The following is a 25,189-nucleotide window of genomic DNA, read 5'->3' on the forward strand; positions in this document are numbered from 1 at the left end:
TTCACAGACTTGACGAGGGATGGGACAAATTGGCTATAAACTTGATTGGCCCTAAACCATGCTTGAAGCCAATTTCAGGTTATTCGGGGTTGTGAAAAACATTTACAGTCAAAAGGAAAGTGTGAATAAAAATTGCATCTCTACAAATGTACTCAGTTTGAAAACACAGCTATATATGTCTACAATGCTATTTCAAATGTGTCCAGCTAAAAAAAAAATATACAACTAGAAAACTGGGTTAGCTTATGATCAGGACAAGTGGCATAATACAGCATAAGTATAATGGTTTTTAATTTAATTTAATTTTATTTATTTTTTTTTCATTTTAATGCTAGATATGTAATTTGCATAAAGAAAAATTGTAATAGGGTTTTAGTTATCTTATTTTGCTGCCTTCCTACAGGAAACATGCTGAACTGTGCTGTTACAACTGCTTAGATCCTCACGCCATATCTGGTGTATGGATCCACCATCATGGAGTGTAGGAGGAGCATAGCATGTGTGCTCTGCCCCCTAGCAGGCTGAATGGCAGGAGTGCAGTTTGCAACTATAGTAAAAGAGAGCGCTTTGCATAAATGACCCCAATGACAGGGACACTGAGTTGTGTTGACAGTTCTCACAGTGTGAGCTGCCTTCTTTATAGCAGGCACAGAGAGCAGAAGCGGAGCCTGTACAACGTTCTCACGGTCACTATAATGACTACAGTGACACTGCTGCTATTAAGAAGGTAGAGCACATTGTGAGAACGCTCAGCCTCCACTCCCTTTCTGTGCACCTGTGACTGCTCCAGTAAAGCACTCACCATTTCCCTATAGTTTTGGTATCATCCTAAATCACAGAGTGTTGTGCAGACTCCATTCTTGCACTCTTGTCACTGAGCCTGCTACTTGGCAGCTAGCACTGTGCTCCCCTGTACTCAAAGTTGGTAGATCCATACAACTGATATGACATAAGTATCTAAGCAGTTATTAAAACGCCTGTTTTCTGCAACAAAGGGCACAAAATAGGGTAATTAACCTGTTAAAATATTTTTGCAGATTACTATTCAGCATTTATTAAAAAAATAATAATTACTCTGTAAAAGCTACTTGTTGAACTACTTATTCAAGCAATGCTTTAAGGTTTAGTTCTCCTTCGCAGCAATTTCTTTTACTGATCCAATGCAACTGAATTAAAAAATTAAAGCAATCTTGCAAATAATCTTGATTTTTGGTGCCTATGTTCCATGGTTACAGGCTACAAACAAATCCTGTGTAATCTGTTTCCGCAGGCATAAGCCTTTCATCATTGCAAGATGAAGTGGATAGACAGAAGGCATTAGGACTTCAGGAACAGAACGACCTTAAAAAGTGCCGATTAGAGTCAATTCACTCCTCCTTACTGTCCGATTTTGAACATTTATCGATTGCAATGGGAACACGAAATACATACTGTATATAGACCAATTTTTATTCACAGTTTCCTTCAAAATGAAACAAAGGGAAAAATTAACAAAAATTACCGTTCCTCCGAAATTTATACTTAAGTGATGTGAAACATGCATGTGCAGGTGAATAACTAGATTTCCCTTTTAAATAGTGCTCGAAGTGTTAGTAGTTTTAGTTCACTTAACATGTCGGGTACCTCATTTATTTTTGCTTCTTTCTTGTTCTGTTGACCTTGAAGTTCATTAAATCTGAACATTAATTCTTCTTTTTCATTCATCAATGCCCGGCACTGAATTTCCAACTGCTCGGCGAGGCATGTAGCTTCAGATTTGCTCTTAGTTAGTGCTGCCATTTCCCCTGACATTTTATTACAGTTGTTTATGGTGGCCTCCTTTTCAGCTAACACAGTTACATTTGCTTTCTCCAAGGATTCTTGGGCCAGCAAAAGGCCAGACTTTTCTTCTTGTAAATTTACAATTTCTCTTTCTTTAATACCAAGTTGATCATGGAGCTCTTCCAATGTTTTTGAGAGATTACGATACAGGTCTTGAAGTTCTTCTTTTGAGTTTTTCAAGGAAGCTAAATCTTCACTGAGCTCTTTCAACTTGGAACACAGGCCATTTTTCTCCAGTTCTAAGCTCTCTTTTTCCTGTAGAAGGGTGTTTACTGAATTATCTACATTTTCTTTCTGCTCCAGAAGTGCCTCATACTTACACTGAAGCTCTTTACTTAATAGAATTATCTGCTCCTTTTCTTCAGTTACCTTACCTAAGCTCTTCTGAAAGTCTACACACTTTAGCTCTAAAGAATCCTTCTCATTTCTAAAAGTTTCTTTTTCTTCGGCTAACCTTTGCTCAAAGCTTTTAAAACCTGACTCAAGTTCAAGTATTTGTTTTTGTAATTCATCTCTATGTTTTATCATCAAATCTTTGTCCAGGCAACATTTATTATAATCCTCAAGCAAAGACTGCTTTTCTACTAAGGTACAACCGTGTTGTTCTTCTAGAGCAGACTTGTCTCTTTGAGTTTGCTCCTGTAAAAGCTTTAGACTTTCAATAGTTTGCTTCAAATTATCACTCAGTTTTTCTGCATCAACAATTCTAGAATTTAAGGATTCAGTGTCTTGTAATAGTCTGCACTTCTCCTGAGACAACAGAAGATTTGATGCTTCCGCATCTTCTAACCTGGTCTTAAAACCTTCTAGCTCTGCAATAACCAATTGCTCTCTGGACTGCAATTCTATATTCAAGGACTGGAATTCTATTTTTTCTTTGGATACAGATTCAAGCTGCTTTTCCACATCATTCAGCTGAAAAGAAATACGATCTTTTGTATTCTTTAGGTTATTAATCTCATCCATCATTTGATCCTGCACACGTTTTGCCTCTTCTACAGCAGTCTGATATTTCCCTGCAAGTTCTTCTTTTTGTTTTAGAAGATTATCTCTTTCAGTAGTAAGCCTCCGCTCAGATGAAAGAAGAGTCTCCTTTTCTTGAAGCAAATTAAAACGTTCTGAGTCAGATACACTGTTGCTGGTCTTTATCTCTTCAAGCAACTTGGTTAAACTTTCATTGGTGATCTGAAGCTCAGCTTTGGCTTTTTCTGAATGGTCAAGCTCATTCTCCATCACTGCGACTTTAGTTGTCATCTCACTGTGATCTGCAGCCAACTTATTTTTTTCTTCTATCAGTTCCATAACTTTTAGATTTAATTCATTTTCTTGTGAAGCAAGATTATTTCTTTCTGAAGACAATGTATCTGTTGTCTTCAGTAACTCGTCGTGTTTACCAACTATCTGAGACAACTTATGCTCAAGTTCTAGATTCCTAACTAGAGCAGTCTCGTTTTCTGCCTTGAGTCCAGACATTTCCTTGACCAGATCAGTGTATTTTGCTTCTACATCATCTTTTGAACCTTTGAGAGTCTGAATTATTTCATCATTTTCCTTGATAATGGAGACTTTTTCAGCTATTATTTTGCTCTGAAATTCTTCCAACTTCTGCTTGTCCTCTTCAAGGATAGCAAGTGTTTCAAGCAGTTCATCTCTTCTTCCTACAAGTGTCACATTTTCTTGGACCGAAGCATCCAGTTGTGATTTAATACTAGTCAGTTCAGCTGCAATAGAGCAATGTTCTGTGGCCAAGCTTTCTTTTTCTTTAAACAGGTTTTCAATTTCTGTATTTAACTGATTTTGCTTTACAACAAGATCTTCTCTCTCAGATGTGACGTCTGCAATAGTTTTTGTCAACATTTCCTTCTCTTCCATTATGGCAAGCATCTTCTTCTCCAGATCTACACACTTATTGGATAACAGAGCTTTGTCAGCTTCTAAACTATCCACTTCCTTTTCTAGAGCTGTGTGTCTGACCATCAAATCCTCTGTATTTTTCTTCAGCATATCAATAATTTCATCTTTTTCCTTACTAAGATGTATCTTCTCTTCTCCAAGCCTCATCTGTTCTTCCATAATTACCTGATTGTTGTTTTGTAGTTCTGTGTAATTTGCAAGTAGGGCATCTTTGCCTAACTGAAGTTCTTTCATAGCAGCATCCATAGTTGTAATAGAAGTCTGCAAGTCTTCACACACCAAATTGATTTTTAGAAGTTCCTGTTTGGCATTATTAAGTTCAGCTACCAATTTTTCTTTGTCAGAGGCCAGTGTTTGAGAGGAACTATTTAACATGCTATATTGTTTTTCCAGCTCCTGCTTTTCTTGCACAATGTTGCCTTTTTCAGCTTTTACTTCGTCAAAGAGAGCTAAATGCTCCATTTTCTCTTGCTGAAGCACATTAATACAAGATTCAAGCTCTATAATCTTTGAAAGTAGAGATTCCTTTCCTAGCTTTAAAGCATCTGCCTCCTTGAACAGTGTGTCTTTTTCCACTTTCAAACCCCTCATCTCTTCTGTCATAAGTTCAACCTCTTTGTTTTTGGATTCTAACACACAGGTTAAAGACTAAAGGGATAAAGTTGGGGAAAAGGAAGAAAAAAATGAAAATAAAGCAAGCTAATGGGATTCATGAAGTAAGCAGCTTGTATGTATGAAGTGACACACTAAAATATTAAATATCAGGGTAATTTCACTATCTTAACGTTATATCTGTTTCATTACCTTTATAAAAAGGCTGCATGTTTTTAATCGACAACAGATCCCTTATGTACACAACCACAGGGAAAGAGCCAATGGGTAGAGACCTGATTAGAGTCTGTCCCGATTTACATACATGGGAGAGACCCATCTGTCCACTGGAGCAAAGCGGTGAGAAGCCGGCCAGGGACTCCATCGGACTACTCCGGTCTCTCCCTATGGTCCTGATCATGTTTTCTCTAAAAACAGCATTTCAGAGTAAACATACATGGCTGCAATTGTGCAGTCAGGCTCCGATTCATGCTGCCCATGGATCGGGCAAGCAAGAATGTTAAGTACAGGTTCCCCTTAAGTACTCGATATCACAATTTTTCAGCAATGATGCTGATGAGGGTGTCACACTTTATACATACAATTATTAAAGCATTGCAAAAAAATTTAAATATTGTTTGAAGCACCAAAAGAAAAAAAGTCAAAAGAAGACGACAATGTAGTTATGGAAATGAGTAAAATAAAAGGTTAGATTTGCTGTAATAGAAAAGTTATTTTGCTGTGAACATGCCAGATGTTTAGAAGCATTAATAAAAGTACGGTATATAAAAAGGAAGCCCAGTAGATATATCGAATTTAACAGAAGCCCTGAACTTTAGCTCCTTACCGCCCAACAGAACGGACTGTGCAGGGGGAAACTTTATATTTAGGAGCAGAATTGCCAACACAGGACTTCTTCTTCTGTGATGTGGACACCAATTTAAACTTCCTTCCATAGAAGGTAACATTATCTAAGCCCTGGAGGCTAGAAGGGTAAGTGCGCACTTATTTTGCTTTTATTAGGCGAGTTTTTCAATTGTAAGCAACTTCAGGAAATGAACTTTGTATTTTGAGTTTTCTGAGTGGGTTTTTGTTTTGAAGCATTTTTTTTGTGCGCATTTTGCTTCCAGAAGGGTTTTGTTTTCTTGTAACATTTTCTGTAAATGTTTTGTAAACGTTTCTTAAGCTTTGTGTGTGACCTATTTTTGCATGGTTTTTTTTCAATCAATTAAACAATGAATAAAAAAGCCAGCACAGAGGCCTCAAAACCACTTAGTGCTCAAAAAGATGCCCAGGTGTTTTTGTAGCTTTCCTATTGACTTCTATTGAAATGTATGGAGCGGCTTTATAGCGCTAAATGTCTAAACTTTAAAGAATGGTCAGGTCATCTGTTTTATGTGTGGCTTTGTATTAAAAAATGAAGAATATAAAAAACACATACAAAAAAATAAAAATAGAAAATAAATAAGAAGAGTTACTCAACTGAGTGATTCAGAGCAGATCCATGCCTAAAATGACTCCTCAAAAAACGGTGTGTAACTACCGTTTACGCTTAGTTCACACGGCAGTATTTTGGTTAGCATTTTACATAGGTAAGTATTTGTAAGGCAAAACCGAGTGGGAGAAAATTACAGAAGTGATGCAGTGTTTTGATCAAAATATTGCTGTGTGAACGTAGCGCTACTGATAAAAACACAGAGCAGTGAAGCAGGAGGCGGCTGACCGTTACATGATTTACTATCCAACATTATGGGAGTGGGATTTATTAGACTTGTGCCAGAATTCTGTTGGAAGGGTCATAAGCCTTGACACTTTAGCACAAAAAAGTGATTTTTTGTGTTTCTATTGCCACTTTTTTTTTTTTTTTGAAACAGTGGGTGGAACTTTGAGGGGAAAACATAACTATGTCTGGCCCAACAAATTGGCATAAATTAAGGTGCAAATCTATAACAATCCGTAACAGGGGTAGAATTGCCCTACTGGTGCACAAAAAGGCCTAAGCATTTTAATATATTTGTTGCCTTTTACTCTAGTGCATTTATTAAAACAGATTATAAATGCCAATCTTAAAGTGAACCTGTCAGCAGGATTGTGCACAGTCAACTAGAGAAAGTGTCAGGTCGGCGCCGTTATACTGATTACAATGCTAGCTTGGTCGATGAAATCCGTGTTATGGTTGTTCTTTAATCTTTACTTTCAGCTTTCAGTTAATGATATGCTCGTGCTCTGGGGCAGCCTGTGGGGGGGGGTCTTCGTGTCTTGTCCTGATTACCTATTCATAATGCAGACTGCTGACAGGAAAAATGATCCCTCACTGACCTGCCCCCTAGTTTACATAATGAATATCTGTACATACGTAAAAAAAAAAAAAATCTTCTTCAAGCAGGTGCAGGCCGTGGCACCTGCTCTGCAGCAAAATTGCATGTTTTATGTTATAATAATACGTTTTATTCAAGTTATTCAGCTAGAGGAAAGAAAAAAAAAAACAACTCAATTTGAAAATGGTGCCCGCCGCACCTGCGCAGTGGCAGCTATCGGTGTAGCTGTGATCCGAGAACTGCTACTGCGCATGCGCCAGTGGTATCTTACTGGAGAAAAAAAAAAGAAATCCTCCTCCAAGATGGCGCTGGCCGCGCCTGAGCAGTAGCAGCTCTCGGCTACCTCCAAGAGCCGCTACTGCGCCGCCGGCGCCATCTTGGAAGACGGATTTCATTAACCAAGGTATCATCTTAAATCAGTATAACGGCGCCGACCTGACAGTGTCCTAGGCAAAATGCACACGCTTGCAAGCGGTTTGCTAAATTGCTTATAATCGCTGACTTGAAGCTGGCCAGATAGATGGATCGGGCTAACCTCAGTTTACTCGCGCTCTCCATTGCTGCACAGGAGTGAACAATTTGGACCGGCAGCTCAACCATGCTGTCGGCTCAAATTATCACTCTAGCATTGCACAGATCCCCAACAAGCAGGAAGCAAGGGGCCAGGAGTGGTGCGCCCTGACGATAGGAAAAGTAGTCAACTCCTTTAGGTAAATGAATATTTCAAAACCAGTTTTTAACTTCCCTAGGTGTGTTCTGCAATGTGCAAATATATATTTCCTTTACAGCTTACGTTGCCCTATAATGGAAGCTGGTTTTGCATTTAAATAGTTCTGGATTCCCCGATAAGTTCAGCTTTAAAAATAAATACTTTAAAACTTTATCTTCTCAACTCACACATAAAATAAAGCCAAATAAGATTAGTGATAGATCACTGGAAGATTAGGTGATAGTGATGTTTCTAAGCAAATCTGTTAATAGTATGAATTACAAAAGCAATTTGTACATATTAAATTCTATATGAAGACAGGTGTATGATGAACACATAGGAAATAATGAATCATTAGTAATGCCTCTGGGTTTCCTTGTGTCTGATGTGCCAGAAGTCATATAGAAATGATGTACAGTAATATTAGCAAACCGCAGTAGCACATATGTGAAGGTATTAGACTTAGTAATTACTAACTGTTGACTATACGATTCTGTGAACACCTTGGATTGATGTATTTATAGCATCTCATATGTGCATCTGTGATGAGGTTGCGGTAATGTACGTACCATCACAGTAAAGAATGGAGTGTGATTTTGCTTGCACAGAGAATTTCTTAAGAGCAAAAAACATTGAATAAAACTTTATAAAGAGCCACAGAAAATATTTAACACTATGTAAACTTCCCAGAACCACAGAGAAAAATACCTTGGCCTTTTCCACTTGCTGTTGGAGCTCTTCTGTTTGTTTGACCTGGGCCACTTTCCACATTTCCTCTTTAACCTGTAGATTTTGCTTCAGCTCACTGATTGTAGATTGATGTTGGGAAACTAAATCAGAGATACATTTTTCTTTCAAAGCTTGCCGCTCTTTATTCTCAAGGTGAAGTTTTTCAATTGTAAGTTTCTAAACGAAACCAAAGAAAAGTTTTCAATACAAATTACCAGTCTACCAATAGTAAAATGCATTCCCAGAGTCTGGGTGTCATTTGTCACATCACATAATATGAGTCGCTGCCTAAATGGTGGACCTTAATGGGGTATTTTGAATTCTATTTTTTTGCATTGATGGGAATCAACAGGTTTATGTTCTCCAATCTGAAGGCAGTAGAAAATAGTCACAGAGACCCCGATTCCAGCTCTGTGTCACTTTGTGGACTTCTGGAAGAACCTTTGATAAAATCATTGTTATATTTGCTGCAGCTCTTCTTGTCCTCTTACTGATGAGGTGTGCCTAACTACACCACTGCCATTGATTGACTGTTTTCTACCCATTCGTAATGTAGGCAGAAAACAGTCATACCGTAGTGAGGGCAAGCATAGTTGAAGGTTATGAATATCCTTTACTATATAGCAGGAAATCCTCACCGAGTGGACTATTAGAGCTGAAGCAGATGATCAGGGGATTGAAACAGGGTTTCTGCCCCCATTTTACATTATTTTCTAACTGGTGATATTCTCTTTAAAGGGAACCTGTCACCACGTTTTTGGAAGATGGGATAAAAATAGCGTTAAATAGGGGCAGAGGTGGGCGTTACATTAGTGTGTTTGTTATGCGTTTATTACCCACCTAAGTTGCCGAAATACCTTTGCAAAGTCTCCGTTTTCGCCTGTCAATCAGGCTGGTCTGGTCAAAAGGGCGTTGTCTTCCCCCAGATTTTGCGTAGTTTTCCGTTGGTGGCGTAGTGGTGTGCGCATGCCCAAGGTCCCGAATCCTCTGCCAGGGGATTTAAAAGAGCGCGCTGTTCGTTATTTCATTGGTGATCGGTGGGCGCGGCCATCTTCCTTTGGCCGCGCGTGCGCAGAAGCGGCGCTCTGCTGGCCGCGGCTTCAGGAAAATGGCCGCCGCGATATCCATCTGCGCACGCGCGGCATCCCGCGGCCATTTTCCTGAAGCCGCGGCCAGCAGAGCGCCGCTTCTGCGCACGCGCGGCCAAAGGAAGATGGCCGCGCCCACCGATCACCAATGAAATAACGAACAGCGCGCTCTTTTAAATCCCCTGGCAGAGGATTCGGGACCTTGGGCATGCGCACACCACTACGCCACCAACGGAAAACTACGCAAAATCTGGGGGAAGACAACGCCCTTTTGACCAGACCAGCCTGATTGACAGGCGAAAACGGAGACTTTGCAAAGGTATTTCGGCAACTTAGGTGGGTAATAAACGCATAACAAACACACTAATGTAACGCCCACCTCTGCCCCTATTTAACGCTATTTTTATCCCATCTTCCAAAAACGTGGTGACAGGTTCCCTTTAAACAGAGGATATTGCGTTAAATGTCTGACAGGTGGAAGTCTGTAATCCACACCTCCTAGGAGCACATGGGGTGGGTGGGGCTAACCTACATAGTACCATCCCATCAAGTAAACTGAATGGAGAGGTGTCTGCGCCTTTTAAAAGTGTTATATTCAAGTTCTTGTTTAGTTAAAACTGCAAAAGTGCTCGTAAAAACACAGCAACTTTGCAATTTACATTTTAGTAATAATCCATTCTGTACTCAAGAATGATGCCTAGGTTATCAGCTACAGTATTAGAAATGGCCGGTATCCTAGGCAAGGAGGGCAGTGCTTACAAGCTGCTTGCTGTAGAGCTCGTACGCATGCCACTGCACTCCTAATTCTGCATCTGCTTCCAGCATGGTGGAGAGGCTCAGCTTGGGACAGCTGGAGCTCTCAGTTAAAGGGAACCTATCATCCCGTTTTTTTCGGTATGAGATAAAAATACTGTTAAATAGGGCCTGAGCTGTGCATTACAATAGTGTAGTTTGTGGACCCCGATTCCCCACCTATGCTGCCGAAATACGTTACCAAAGTAGTCATTTTCGCCTGTCAATCAGGCTGGTCAGGTCGGATGGGCGTGGCTTCTTCCCCCAGATATTGCGTAGTTTTCCGTTGGTGGCGTAGTGGTGTGCGCATGTCCAAGGTCCCCAATCCTGCACGGGGGGGTGAAAATAGCAGCGATGTCCGTTATTCCATTGGTGGTCGGTGGGCGCGGCCATCTTCCTTTGGCCGCGCGTGCGCAGAAGCGGCGCTCTGCTGGCCGCGGCTTCAGGAAAATGGCCGCGGGATGCCGCGCGTGCGCAGATGGAGATCGCGGCGGCCATTTTCCTGAAGCCGCGGCCAGCAGAGCGCCGCTTCTGCGCACGCGCGGCCAAAGGAAGATGGCCGCGCCCACCGACCACCAATGGAATAACGGACATCGCTGCTATTTTCACCCCCCCGTGCAGGATTGGGGACGTTGGACATGCGCACACCACTACGCCACCAACGGAAAACTACGCAATATCTGGGGGAAGAAGCCACGCCCATCCGACCTGACCAGCCTGATTGACAGGCGAAAATGACTACTTTGGTAACGTATTTCGGCAGCATAGGTGGGGAATCGGGGTCCACAAACTACACTATTGTAATGCTCAGCTCAGGCCATATTTAACAGTATTTTTATCTCATACCGAAAAAAACGGGGTGATAGGTTCCCTTTAAACAGGAATCGGGAGGCAGGTGAGCGATGAACTCCTGTTCATGTAACAGCTTTTTTTTTTTTTTAAACTTACAGTTAAGAAAAGACTCCTGTACAAATAAATGTCTGAGATCTGGAAAACATTTAACCCCTCCTTAACCCCAGAGCTTTTTTCGTTTTTGTTTTTCGCTTCCCTGCTTTCCAGAGCCATAACTTTTTTATTTTTCCGTCAATATGGCTATGTGAGGGCTTATTTTTTGCGGGACAAGTCGTACTTTTGAACGACACCATTGGTTTTACCATGTAGTGTAACAGAAAACGTGAAAAAAATTCCAAGTGCGATGAAATTGCAAAACAAAGTGCAATCCCACACTTGTTTTTTGTTTGGCTTTTTTGCTAGGTTCACTAAATGCTAAAACTGACCTGCCATTATGATTCTTCAGGTCATTACAAGTTCATAGACATCAAACATGTCTAGGTTCTTTTTTATCTAAGTGGTAAATAAAATTCTAAAGTTTGCTAAAAAAATAAATAAATAAAATACCGCAATTTTCCGATACCGGTGGTGCCGCCATTTTTCGTGATCTTGGGTCGGCTGAGGGCTTATTTTTTGCATGCCGAGCTGACGTTTTTAATGATACCATTTTGATGCAGATACGTTATTTTGATAGCCCGTTATTACATTTTAACGCAATGTCGCGGCGAATAAAAAAATGTAATTTTGGCAGTTTGATTTTTTTTCTCGTTACGCAGTTTAATCCTTTTTTTATTGCTAGATCTGGCAATTCTGACCTTGGCGATACCAAATGTGTGTAGGTTTGATTTTTTTTATTGCTTTATTTTGATTGGGGCAAAAGGGGGGTGATTTGAACTTTTATATTTTTTTTTTATTTTTTTAAACATTTTTTTTTTTTTGGCATGCTTCAATAGCCTAGAAGCTGGCACAACGCAATCGCCTCTGCTACATAGAGGTGATGCACAGATCACCTCTATGCAGCAGAATTACAGGCTTGATATGAGCGCCGACCACAGGGTGGGGCTCATAGCAATCTGCCATCAACAACCATAGAGGTTGTGATGGCAATGCACCGATGACCCCGGATCACTTGACGGGGGTCAGCGGTGCGAGTACTTCCAGCCGCGCGGCCAGCAGCGCTTGTTAAATGACGCTGTCAGAGTTTGACAGCGGCATTTAAACTAGTTAATGAGCGCAGGCAGATCACGATTCCGCTCGCGCACATTGCGGGCATATGTCAGCTGTTGAAAACAGCTGACATGTCGCGGCTTTGAGGTGGGCTCAGCGCCGGAGCCCACCTCAAAGTGGGGGATACTGCCAGCTTACATACTATTCCATCCGCTGGCAGAAAGGGGTTAAAGAGTTTTTCCCAAAATATATAGGGGTTCTCATATTTACAATGTCTCAGAAAGTTTTCAAAATATAAAACAGTTTTCCTACCAAGCTGTCTATTTCAGAAGTCATTGCCTTTATTGCTTGGCGATGTGACTCTTGTGCTTCTTCAGTGCAACGCTTAGCTTCAGACGTAAACAGCTCAATATTGTCTTGCAGTTGTTTTACAGTCTGTCCTGATTTTGACAATTCTGTTTGGAGATCAGTTAAATTCCTGCAATGCGTAAGAAGTAAAATGCATGATATATAAATTGGCTTCAAAATTACAACGATATATAGAGCAAAAAATAATTATAACTATAAAAAAAAAAAAAAATTCAAATATCATGTAAGGCAATTAAAAAAAATGCTGCTGTAAATTACCATCACTTTCAAAACGTTGGAGTTCTAGCGCTTGGACCCTGACAGATATTGTGAATACATAAAGTTGCAGTTACTGATTAGGTGGCGCATCCCTTTCATAGAATATTCCCTGTATATGTACACAACTGGCCACCCAATGTATGGGCAGCAGAGCGTCATTTAATGCCACAGTGCAAGAAAAAACAGGGAGCCAGTGCTCCCACTACAGAATACCAAGCAAAAAACAATCAGACAGCGCAAAACCAGTATGGATGTGTCTTCAAACTCCAGATTAAAGGGGGTCAAGTTAGTCAGATTCCACCAATCAAAAAAGATGTCAGATCTGAGCAACACTTTACAAGATTGGAAAAACATTTAAGGCCATTTTCATGCAATTAATTTTTTGTCACAATTTTCTGATGTTGTGATAAGTATGTGACAATTTCACAGGGATTTTGCAAAATTAAGGGGGGGAAAAAACAGCACAATTGCATTGTATGATTATGGCCAAAAAGATGTAAGTCATAGGAACTACCTTATTTTGCAGACTATAAGATGTACTTTTTTCCCAAAAAAATTTTTGGGGAAAATATGGGTGTGTCTTAAAATCTGAATGTACTTACCAGGAGTGTGGCAGCACCAGCAGGAGTCGGGCGATTCTGCCAGCCACGGGCTGGGAAGAGGGGTTGTTTGGTAGTCTGACGCTGCAGGGTGATGATCTGCCTCCCATACCAGGCTGGTGCAGCAGTATTTGGCAGTGCTACGGGGGCTCCGCCGACATTTTGTGAAAGCCTAGAGCCCCCACACTTCCATTGCTGTAATGAGGTCACAGCACTGAAGCAATGAATGTGCGGGAGCTCCAGGCTTTCACAAAATGTTGGAAAAGCCCCCGCACCTCCTAGCAACGTCGAACCTGATGCACCAGCCTGGGATGGGAGATAGATCATCGCCGAAGCACCGAACACATCCTGTGACCCCACTCCACCAGCGCTGCTGCTGTTTTTCCCCCGGTAAGCTAAATTAGAACTGTAGGACGGACCCCCATTTGACGCATTAATCTTTTTCCCCCATTTTCCTTCTGAAAATTTGGGGTGCATCTTAAAGTCTGAAAAATATGGTATATATGCTCCTAAAACATGAGTGCATAAGACAAAACTGTAAGCAGCTTTTCTGATAAGGATTTTATGTGTACCTTTCCCTAGACTGTAGTTCCTCATTCAGAGTTGAGAGTTGAGCAGAGCTGTCACCTGATGACTTAATCATTTCCGCTATTTGATTTTCCAGTTTTTCTTTTGCCCTCAGCAAGCTCTCCTTCTTCTCTTCCCCTTCTTTTACCTTCCTTTCAAACTCTGAAAAGGATGAAACATAGTATGGGGGTCACAAAGCTGATGAAGTAAAAGAAAGATTGGTAGGTTATTAGGGGACTACTTACCAGCACACTGGGGTTGCAACAATTCCAATTTTTTGGTTATTTCTACACATTGTAGTTCTCGCTCATTTAATTTACCCATGGTTTCTAAAGGGGAGAAAAAAAAACACCTTTGATTTTTGTATACTTTTATCACTATACATTTGCTAATAGTTAATGCTATTAGAAAAGGAGATTTTTGTGTACTCACCGTAAAATCTCTTTCTCTTAGCCTCTAATTGGGGGACACAGGACCATGGGTGTTATGCTGCCGTCCACTAGGAGGCGACACTATGCATAATCTGAAAAAGATTAACCGTGGCTCCTCGTCTGCAGTCTACACCCCTGGACTGCGTCAGCCTTCTCCAGTTTTGTGCAATAGCAGTAGGAGGAACGTAACATGAATGACATGGACATGCCTATAAGAAGGCCACTATGTACGAGTTCAAAGAACAATATAAGAACTCAACAGTAACAACGGCCCGAAAAGGGCAACAGGGTGGGAGCCGTGTCCCCCAATTAGAGGCTAAGAGAAAGATTTTACGGTGAGTACACAAAAATCTCCTTTACTCTGTCGCCTCATTGGGGGACACAGGACCATGGGACGTCCTAAAGCAGTCCCTGGGTGGGAAGCAATGGATGAATATTGTGCAGACAGGCCCCTATACTTGGGGCACCGCCGCCTGCAGAACATATCTACCCAGGCCCGCTTCCGCTGAGGACTGGGTATGAACCCTGTAGTGTTTAGTAAACGAGTGTGGGCTAGTCCAAGTGGCCGCCTTACACACTTGTTGTGCCAAAGCCTGGAGCCGAATGGCCCAGGAGGCCCCTACCGCCCGTGTAGAGTGTGCCGTAATACCGGCTGGAAGAGGAGAATTCTTAAGGCGGTAGGCCTCTTGTATGGTGGATGTGATCTTCCTGGCAAGGGTAGCTTTGGAAGCTGGGAGACCCTTGCGGCCGCCTTCCGGAAGAAGGAAAAGGGATCAGACCTCCGGAAGGACGCAGTCCTAGACACATATATACGCAATGCCCTGACAAGGTCAAGCGTATGCAGAGCCTTCTCCACTCTATGAACCGGGACCGGAAAAAGGGAAGGCAGAGAAATTTCCTCATTGAGGTGGAAGTTGGACACAACCTTCGGAAGGAAGGATGGGACCGTACGGAGAACTACCTTTTCCTGGTGAAAAACCAGGAAGGGCCGTCTGCAGGAGAGTGCTGTCAGTTCTGACACCCTGCGTAGCGAGGTGATTGCCACCAGGAAAAAACAACCTTCTGGGAGAGAAGGCAGAGCGGGACCTCCTTAAGGGGTTCGAAGGGTGGTTCCTGCAATGCTGTCAGGACCAGGTTGAGGTCCCAAGTTTCTAGTGGTCATCTGTGGGGGGAACCAATCGGGAAAACCCCCTGAAGTAAAGTCCTTACTCGCAGCTTGGTAGCAATGCACCTTTGAAAAAAAGCACTGAGAGGGCTGACACCTGGCTCTTAGGCGAGCCCAGGGACAGCGTGGCCTCCAGACCCGATTGGAGAAAAAAACAGGTAGTTCGGGGAGGGAAGAAGGGAATAGGGTCTGGCCGCGAGATTCGCACCAGGTAAAGAGAACTTTCCAGGTACGGTCATAGATCTTGGAAGAGGCTGGCTTCCGTGCCCTGATCATGGTCCTAATGACGTCCGTCGAGAGCCCTGCCTGGGTTAGAACCCAGGTTTCAAGGGCCATGCCGTCAAATTGAGAGCCCCTGAGTTCTGGTGGTAGAACGGGCCTTGTGATAGAAGATCCGGGCGGTCAGGGAGGCGCCAGGGGGCGTCTGCTGAAAGTTGTATGATGTCGGCGTACCATGTACGTCTGGCCAGACCGGTGCGATTAAGATGGTTGGAACTCCATCTTGCTTGATCTTCCTTACCACTCTGGATAACAGGGGGAGAGGTGGAAAAATGTACAGAGGCTGGAACTGGGTCCAGTCCTGAACCAGAGCGTCTGCTCCGAGCGACCGCGGATCGTGTGTTCTGGCCATGAAGTTGAAGTTGGAGACCTTGGCATTGAAGTGGGATGCCATTAGGTCCACATCTGGGGACCCCCCGGCGATGGCAGATCTGACGAAAAATTTCAGGATGGAGAGACCACTCTCCCGAATCTATTCCTTGTCGTCTGAGGAAGTCTGCTTCCCAGTTGTCCACACCCGGAATGTGGACCTCCGAGAGAACCGAGCCTGTGTCCTCCACCCAGTGGAGGATGTGTGACACTTCTCGCATCGCTTGGGTACTGCGGGTTCCCCCTTGGTGATTCACATATGCCACAGTGGTGGCATTGTCCGATTGTATTCTGATGTGACAGGCTGCCAGTAAGTGATGGAAGGCCCTCAATGCCAGGAGGATAGCACGAATTCCCAGGATGTTGATGGGCATGGTCGCTTCCACTGGGGACCACTTGCCCTGTGGTGTAGGTGCACTGCACCCCAACCCATCAGGCTCGCATCGGTGGTCAGAACCTTCCACTGACCTGTGAGAAAGGATTTCCCCTTTGCTAGCGAGGTTGGCTTGAGCCACCAGTGCAGGGACCTCTTGGTTGACGATGTTAGCCGAAACTCCCTGTCGAGAGAGAAAGGGATTCCTGTCCCAGGACATGAGAATGGCTAGTTGGAGAGGCCTGAGGTGAAACTGGGCCAAATTGGGACCGCTTCTATTGCTGCCCCCATCCTGCCGAGGACTCATGGCAAACCGGAGAGATCGAGGGGGTTTGCGAAAGAGGATGCGAACTCCTAGGCGGAGAGCCAGTGCCTTGTGCCTGGGAAAGAGCACTAGACCCCTGAAGGTGTTGTATAGCATTCCCAGGAAGGTCAGAGACAGACTCAGGGTTGGTGATGACCTTTGTAGGTTGACTAACCAGCCCATGCGACTCAGAGTGTCGATTGTGATTGAGACGCTGAGCTCGCAGTCCTTGAAGGTAGGAGCCTTGATGAGTAGATCGTCCAGGTATGGAACGACTATTATGCGTCTGGAGTGCAGGACGTCTATGGTGGCTGCCATGACCTTGGTAAACACTCTGGGAGCCGTGGCGAGTCCGAATGGAAGAGCCACGAACTGGTAGTGGTCCTGGTCGATTGCGAACCTGAGAAAACTGACGAGCAGGTGCAACCGGTATATGCAGGTATGCGCCTTGTATTTGTATGAAGGCGAGATATTCTCCCTTCTCCATGGACGCAATGATGGACCGAAGGGGACTCCAGCGGAAGTGACAAACCCGTACATATTTGTTGAGTTGTTTTAGGTCCAGTATGGGCCGTACGCTGCCTCCTTTCTTGGGGACTACGAATAGATTGGAGTAGAACCCTCGGAAGCGCCCGGCCGTGGGAACCGGTACTATGACTCCTGCTTGAAGAAGAGAGGGAACCACTTGGTGGAAGGCACGAGCCTTGGCTGGCGGTTTTGGGGGAACAGAGAGGAAGACTCGGTTCGGTGGGTTGGAGGTTGAACACTATCTTGTATCCAGAAGACACTAGTTCCCTGACCCACCTGTCTTCTGTAGTAGGCATCCAGACTTGCTGGAAGAGCAAAGTCGGCCACCTACGGGTGGGATGTCTTCCGGGATCCGTGAGTCATGAGGAGGAAAAAATCTGAGGTTTACGTCCTTTGGGCTTTGACTGGCCTGCTTTTAACGGCCAGGTCTTGTCCGACCTTTGCGTCGACCATGAGTTGTCCCTGTGGGGGGAACGGTTACGATTTTGTGCTGGACGCGAGACGGACCAGCCCGAGGAATCCCGAAAGGATCGGAATCGGTTTTGTTACACTTCTTGTAAGTGCGTATAGGTTTCAGTTGAGGGAGAGAGGTACTCTTACCCCCTGGTGGCGTTGGATATCGTGTCCAACTTTTCACCGAAAGGTCACCCACTGAGATACGGGAGGTGCGTGAGGGACTTCTTTGAGGCTGCGTCCGCTTTCCATTCCGCAGCCAGAGGATACGCCGAATCGTGACGGCGTTTGATGCTATCCCCGCTACGCCCCTTGCTGAATACAGAGCTGCATGAAGCATGTAATCTGCTACAACTGCTATTTGAACCCCTTAGTCCGACAGCTCAGGAGCAGATGCTTGGAGGCCAGCTTGTAAATTTTTGGCCCAAGCCAGTATGGCCTTGGCAGCCCAAACTGAAGCGAACGCGGGAGGCAGGGAGGCCCCTGCCGCCTCGAAAATTGAACGAGCCATGCGTTCTAACTGCCGGTCTGCTGCGTCCCTGAGGGTTGAGCTATCTGGCAGTGAAAGGAGAGTCTGTGCTGCTAGTCTAGAGACTGGGGGGTCCACTTCGGGTGGATCTGTCCATTCCTTGGTGTCCTTCTGTGGGAAAGGGTACCTTGCCTCCAGATATTTGCGATTAGCGATTTTTTTCTCAGGCTGTGAGAGCTGCTCTATAAGGATTGCTTTAAACTCTGGGTGGTTAGAGAAAACCTTAGGCGACTTCAGAGGTCCTTCAAAGGAAATCCTCTGGTGGCAGATTAGAAATGTCCAGCACCCGATGGATGGAAGAGATTATGTCCTCGACTAGCGCTGTATTGCTAGGGGGGATTGGGATCAGGGACCCCTCCGTTTCCCTGTCTGAGTCGGAGTCACAGATGCCTTCCGAATCCTGTTTATCACTGAGGCGTCCCCTGCTGGGTGAGCTGGGGAGGAGGCCTTCTCTGGTCGGGGACTGCGGAGATCTGCATTGTCTGCCCCTGGAAGGGGACGGTCTAGAAGACTTGGAACTACGGTGTCTCTCCCTAGAAGGGGATGACCGTGTGCTATGGGATGACGCAGATGGACTTGACCTATGGGTTTGCTTGCGTCCTGACCTAGACGTGGATGTGCCAGGTCGTTCTGTTCCTGAGTCAAGCTCTCCCTTTGCTGGGTAGCGGTCATAGCCGCGGCATGACTCTGCAGAGCCTGAAGCAATGTGGAGGTTTGGTTATCTATAGACTGCGTCATAGATTGCGACCTCTGAGTGACCCATTCCGGCGTGGCATTAGACACCGAGGCATTGGCAGGGGCTTCTTGGGGCTCTGACGCAGTAGTCTGGATGCAGTCCAGGCAGCGCGTTACGTGCTGCCACTGGGGAGAGCGGTCCAGCAGGCTGTACAGAATGCATAATAGCAGTCCTGCCTGGTTCTCTTGGACCTTGAGCCCGGCATAGTGCACAGAGTGCAGAAGGGCTGGCTTGCAGAGAAACCTATAGGGGAGCCTTATAGGTAATATGGATTCACAGCCGAGTAAAACAACCCAGCTGTGATCTTACCCCACCAGTATGCCCCTAGGTCCAGCGCCGAAGATCCACAGTCTTGTGCCCCCCGGAGACTGGCTGGCCTGGTCCTGCTGACCTGGAGATGCAGGGTTAATCCTTGCTGCAGTAGAAATGGCCGCCGAGGAGAAGAGGCAGGGGGAGAAGGGGGCGGAGAGCTGAGAAAAAGGCGGCAAAGCTGTGTAAAAACGCGTCCTTTCTGTCTCGATCCACCCCCTTTATGACACTGTATAGTGTCATATTTGTCATCTGGGGGGCAGGCCGGGGGGGCGGAGAGGAGGCGGCGGCTACAGCTAGGCCGAAGCCAGGGCCTAAATTAGATGCCTGATGCCCAGAAAGGCTCCGGGCTGGCGCGGAAGTCCGGGGGGGGGTCGGATCTGAACTGGACCTCCCCGGATTTAAAGGCAGGATAGCGGTGGGGCTGTAAGCGAGAGGGGGGCCCTGTGAGGGGTCTCCCTGAGGCAGTATAGAGCTGGTGCTGCCGCAGAGACAGGGGCGCAGAGAGCCCTGTGTCTGTATGTACCATGCCTGCCTGCACTCCCCCCGGCCCTAACAGGAGCCCGCAGCTGGGCTGGGGTCCCTGGATGCAGGCGCAGTGTGCTGGCCCATTGCTGGGAGCTGTAGAATGCTGCCTGTACAGGCCCTACCTGAAGCGTCTCAACCTAATGCACCCAGAGGGGGATTAGGGAGGGTGCTGTTGTCACCTTCAGGGGGCTTTATCCTCAACCCAGAAACCAAAAGGAATTGGGGAAGGAGGGGGAGTCTCGACTTCGAACCAGCACCCGAGGCACTGGGGAAGGAGCGGCATGGGGAATAGCCATCTCTACTTCAACCGGGCACCCCGTAATAGGGGTCCGAGGAAGGAGCCATGCCGGGAGTCTCACAGGAGACCCACTTTTCTTCATCTGTAATCCGTCTGGAAAAAAACAGAGTAAAAAATCTTAGGTGTGCCCCCTATGCGACACTAAGCAAAAACTGGAGAAGGCTGACGCCGTCCAGGGGTGTATACTGCAGAGGAGGAGCCACGGTTAATCTTTTTCAGATTATGCATAGTGTCGCCTCCTAGTGGACAGCAGCATAACACCCATGGTCCTGTGTCCCCCAATGAGGCGACAGAGTAAATCTTCTTTCCATCAGAAATGTAGCTACTTTACACATATTAAGCCACACACATCACATTTCTTATATCTGTGGTACAGTCCTAAATGACACCTATATTTAAAGGTTATGGTCACCTTTAGAACAAAATAAAATTATGTATTCGACTGAATGGCAATGCCTTCTTCTCTTAGGACATAAAGAACCCAGAGAGGTAAAATCCTGACCTTTTCTCCCATCTCCACAGCATTATGATAAAGCAACAGAAGAATGGTTACTGCAAACTCAACTATTTCTTCAGAATACTAGAGTTATAATGGGTGGAAAAACAAAGGCATTGCCATGGAGATTTTGGAGAGCTGCTCTTTTAAAATACAGAATATCGTCTCTTGATTACTTTTGGGTTTGGCATACATGGAAGGCCCAATGGACTAGTGGAATGAAGACACTAATCTGGAGAGAAAGCATGTCCTAGCACAGATTTCAGTTACAATTCCCCTTCTACAAACCATGTGCTGACAAACATTGATGCTACATGTACTCAAATTCAAAAATTTGACCGATCCCTCCCCCAAAAAGTGGTTAACCGCACAGGAAATCGTACCTGCAAACACCTGCTGACGCAATGCACAATTGACGGTTATTGCCCCACGGGACACAAACAATACCAGCAGATAACCGATCAGATAGTCTTGCCATTGTGCGTTTGGTCCTGTGCTGGACACAGTGCAGGGTTATCTGGTTGAGCATTTTTTGACAAGAGAAGTGAGTAAAGGGGGCAGTTGACTGCCAAGTTTAATAGGTAAACTAGGTTCCTAGCTCAGCCTAAGCATCTGAAGAGACGGCCGATGTAGCAATCAAAATAAGCGGGCACCTGACCCACCTTCACCTATTGCCCCCAGTCATGTTTAAACACTGAATCAGAAAAAGTTGCTCTGTGTAAATGACAAAGGCGGAAGGACAGCAACAGGACCTATAACCTAGGAACAGGGCACTGGAGCCAAAAGAAATATATTAGTAAGTTATCCAACTTACTGATGTTTATTTAGCCAACATTTTTATACGCAAGAAAAACCCTTTAATGGGAATCTGTCGCCCCTGGACCCTTTCAAGCTATTACTATGGGCATGCAGATTATAAAATGGCTAAAATAGTGTTACCTGTATGTCTCATAGCTGTGGTATATTTTGTGGAGAAATAGAGTTTTAAATGTTTTATGTTAATGATTTATTCCAGGCTCCGATGCCTGGAAGAAATCTCTGCCTCCTGACTTCATTATAACACCACCCCCCTCCCATGCACATCACACTGCCCTGTGACGTGCAGTTGCAGCGCCGTAATCCCGCGCATGCGCCATGCACTCACGCAGTTCTGGGTACTTTATCCTCCCTTCTATGGGCAGTGTCTTCATCCTGCTTCGGCACAGGTGACAGAGTCCAAATGGGACATATTGAAAGGGATTGATGCAGCAGATGATACTCTTACCTTGCATAGCTATGTGAAGGACTTTAGTTTCTTCAGAAGAGGTGTTCAATAATTTTTTCTAGAAACCCCGCAAATAAAGGAAAATTATAAATTGTGAATGCTCAACAGTTTATAATACAATGATGTTAAATAAACTAACAATTATGGTTTGTGGAATTATAGGTGATCACTCTAGCTCGGCTGTCTCCATAAAATCAAAGAACTGTTTTCTCTGTAAGCTTTGTCACTCCTAGTTAAAGCGGTTGTTCGGTCAAAACAGATAAGTCTGTAGTCTCTCTGTGTGACTGCAGAAATATGAATCCCCACGTCGCCCATATCCATCTAGTGACGTGGATGGTCAGTAGGTGCGTCCGACTAGAGGGCACGGTCTCGCTCCATACAAGTGTATGCAGCGCGAGGCTGCGTCCACTGGTCGAGGGTTTGTATAAAACCCCAATTGATTTTATAGGGATGACCTTATAGGGATTTTCAGAGTATGCTTGAAATATAAGCCCTACTCCAAAAAAAGTCCTAGTTACAGTCAGGGCCAGTGTTGGGGGCAGTCAAACTGGGCAAGTATCTAAGGGGCCCCCAGCATTTCAATTTCGAGGTTAAGACTGCTTCAGGACCTTTGGTGACATCACAGTCATGCAAACACGATGTCACCAAAGGTCTCTTAACTGTAAGTCTAGAGGAACTGAACAGGAGACAAGCTGGTATGCACAGCCAGCGTTAGTGGGTAGGGAAAGAAAACTGGGCAATTTCTCAGGGGCCCCCAGTGTTTCTATACCGAGGTCAAGACTGCTTAAGGACCTTTGGTGACATTATAGTCATGTGACCATGATGTCACCAAATGTTTCTTAACTGTAGAATTTTAAAGCTGAAGAGGAGACAGAGTGTGTGTGTGTGTGTGTGTGTGTGTGTGTGTGTGTGTATGAACGCATTTCTATCATATGAGCAAGACACCTGTAAGATTCCTAATTTATTAAGTGGTGTGCGCCTTTTAATGAATTACAGTAAGTGCATCTTACGCCAACTGTCCCATTCATTTAAGGTACCGTCACACTAAGCGACTTTGCAGCGAGAACGACGACGATCCGTGACGTTGCAGCGTCCTGGATAGCGATCTCGTTGTGTTTGACACGCAGCAGCGATCTGGATCCCGCTGTGATATCGCTGGTCGGAGCTAGAAGTCCAGAACTTTATTTCGTCGCTGATCACCCGCTGTCATCGCTGGATCGGTGTGTGTGACACCGATCCAGCGATGTGTTCACTTGTAACCAGGGTAAATATCGGGTTACTAAGCGCAGGGCCGCGCTTAGTAACCCGATATTTACCCTGGTTACCATTGTGAAAGTAAAAAAAAAAAAAAAACACTACATACTCACCTTCTGATGTCTGTCACGTCCCCCGCCGGCGGCTTCCCTGCACTGAATGTGTCAGCGCCAGCCGGCCGTAAAGCAGAGCACAGCGGTGACGTCACCGCTGCTGCCGGCGCTGACACATTCAGTCAGTGCAGGAAGCTCTGAGCAGCAGCGCGTAACCCTGTGGACGCCGGGGGACGTGACAGACATCAGAAGGTGAGTATGTAGTGTTTTTTTTTACTTTTACAATGGTAACCAGGGTAAATATCGGGTTACTAACCGCGGCCCTGCGCTTAGTAACCCAATGTTTACCCTGGTTACCCGGGTGTTGAAGGGGGACATCGGCATCGTTGAAGACAGTTTCAACGATGCCGAAGTCGTTCCCCTGATCGTTGGTCGCTGGAGAGAGCTGTCTGTGTGACAGCTCCCCAGCGATCACACAACGACTTACCAACGATCGCATCGCTGGTCGTGATCGTTGGTAAGTCGTTTAGTGTAACGGTACCCTAAAGGTACCGTCACATTAAGCGACGCTGCAGCAATATAGACAAAGATGCCGATCGCTGCAGCGTCCCTGTTTCGTCGTTGTGTGGTCGCTGGAGAGCTGTCACACAGACAGCTCTCCAGCGACCAGCGATGCCGAAGTCCCCGGGTAACCAGGGTAAACATCGGGTTACTAAGCGCAGGGTCGCGCTTAGTAACCCGATGTTTACCCTGGTTACCAGTGTAAATGTAAAAAAAACCAAACACTACATACTCACATTCCGGTGTATGTCGCGTTCCCCGGCGTCCGCTTCCCTGCACTGTGTAAGCGCCGGCCGTAAAGCAGAGCGGAGACGTCACCGCTGTGCTCTGCTTTACAGCCGGCCGGATCCTGATCGCTGCTGCGTGTCAAACACAACGATATCGCTATCCAGGACGCTGCAACGTCACGGATCTCTATCGTTATCGTTGTTAAGTTGCTCAGTGTGAAGGTACCTTAAGACTGGCCTGAACAATGCCAGTCTCAATGCCTCAGGGCTATTGTTCTTTTTAGCACATTGCCTGGTGTAAATAAGAGATGCGCTGCTGATCACATAAATGTGGGACAGAATGATCTTAGTGATCGTTCTAACCCCATTATTATTGGTCAGCATTTGTAAAGAGTAGATAGTTGTACATGGAAAAAGGAAATAGAAATGCACAAATTGCACGATGGAATTCAGGGTTTGTTGAAGTTTCAGGATGTGATGACATGATTATTTGAATAAGCGTTGATTTTTTTTTTTGTTCAAGAATAAATGTGGATTGTTGTGCTGTGCATGGAAAAAAATTTAACATACCCTGAACAGAAGCCCTAACCCATCTTTCGGAGCCACAAATAACATAAGACCCGGTATTATTTTTGGAGAAACATGGTACTTAATTAAGAGAGCAAGAAAAAACACAATGAAAAGAAATCTCTTATCTACTATAAAAAAAAAAACTAAAACTTAATTTTACCAAATCTTCAATTTCCTTTTCAAAACTTTCTTTGACCTGAACCAGTGACTGCATTTTGCTGTCAAGGGCAGTAAACTTTTCATTACGCTCCACCAAATCTCTTTGTAAGTCATTGGCCTAGCAGAGTTGAATGGGGAAAATAATGAATGGATACAAGAACAAAAAAATTAAAAAAGGAAAAGTAACAAATATAACAAAATTTTGAAAATAATACAAAAATAAAGAAAAAAACAAAACAAATTTTAACTACATTATCTCATATATTGAAGTCAAATTGTGGTCATTAAATCCCAATTAATATCAGCATAAATAAAATATTTCTATTTTTATAAGGTGGCATTGGCATCTCTACACATGTAATATGATAATTTAATTACCTATTACACAAAGAGTTGACACACTGTTATAATTAATTTTGCAAAACAATAATGGTTTAAAGGAAGGAACTGTGTTAAAAGGAGTTTAAGGCTTAAACAGGTTGTTCCCTACTGATGTAACTCGGACGTATGAGGACATCAGCCACTGATTGTTATGCCATGTGAGAGATTA

The 25,189-nt window shown here is 44.6% G+C and overlaps 1 protein-coding gene across 9 annotated transcripts in view; it reads right to left on the reverse strand.

Moving 5' to 3' along the window:
• CLIP1 (CAP-Gly domain containing linker protein 1) overlaps window positions 1–25,189 on the reverse strand; it is a 121,838-nt gene that overhangs the window by 47,217 nt on the left and 49,432 nt on the right. For 6 of the 9 annotated variants that reach the window (XM_077293152.1, XM_077293150.1, XM_077293148.1 and 3 more), the window contains 7 exons: window positions 24,641–24,757; window positions 21,816–21,873; window positions 13,999–14,082; window positions 13,759–13,915; window positions 12,273–12,438; window positions 8,062–8,259; window positions 1,624–4,383 (listed from right to left, as the gene is read on the reverse strand). In XM_077293152.1, coding sequence (XP_077149267.1) covers window positions 1,624–4,383; window positions 8,062–8,259; window positions 12,273–12,438; window positions 13,759–13,915; window positions 13,999–14,082; window positions 21,816–21,873; window positions 24,641–24,757 — 3,540 coding nt within the window. The remainder of the gene's footprint in view (window positions 1–1,623; window positions 4,384–8,061; window positions 8,260–12,272; window positions 12,439–13,758; window positions 13,916–13,998; window positions 14,083–21,815; window positions 21,874–24,640; window positions 24,758–25,189) is intronic. The other 3 variants (XM_077293154.1, XM_077293153.1, XM_077293151.1) reach the window with 1 other exon arrangement.

This window comes from Ranitomeya variabilis, chromosome 1, assembly GCF_051348905.1.
Source record: "Ranitomeya variabilis isolate aRanVar5 chromosome 1, aRanVar5.hap1, whole genome shotgun sequence".
Taxonomy (NCBI): Eukaryota; Metazoa; Chordata; class Amphibia; order Anura; family Dendrobatidae; genus Ranitomeya; species Ranitomeya variabilis.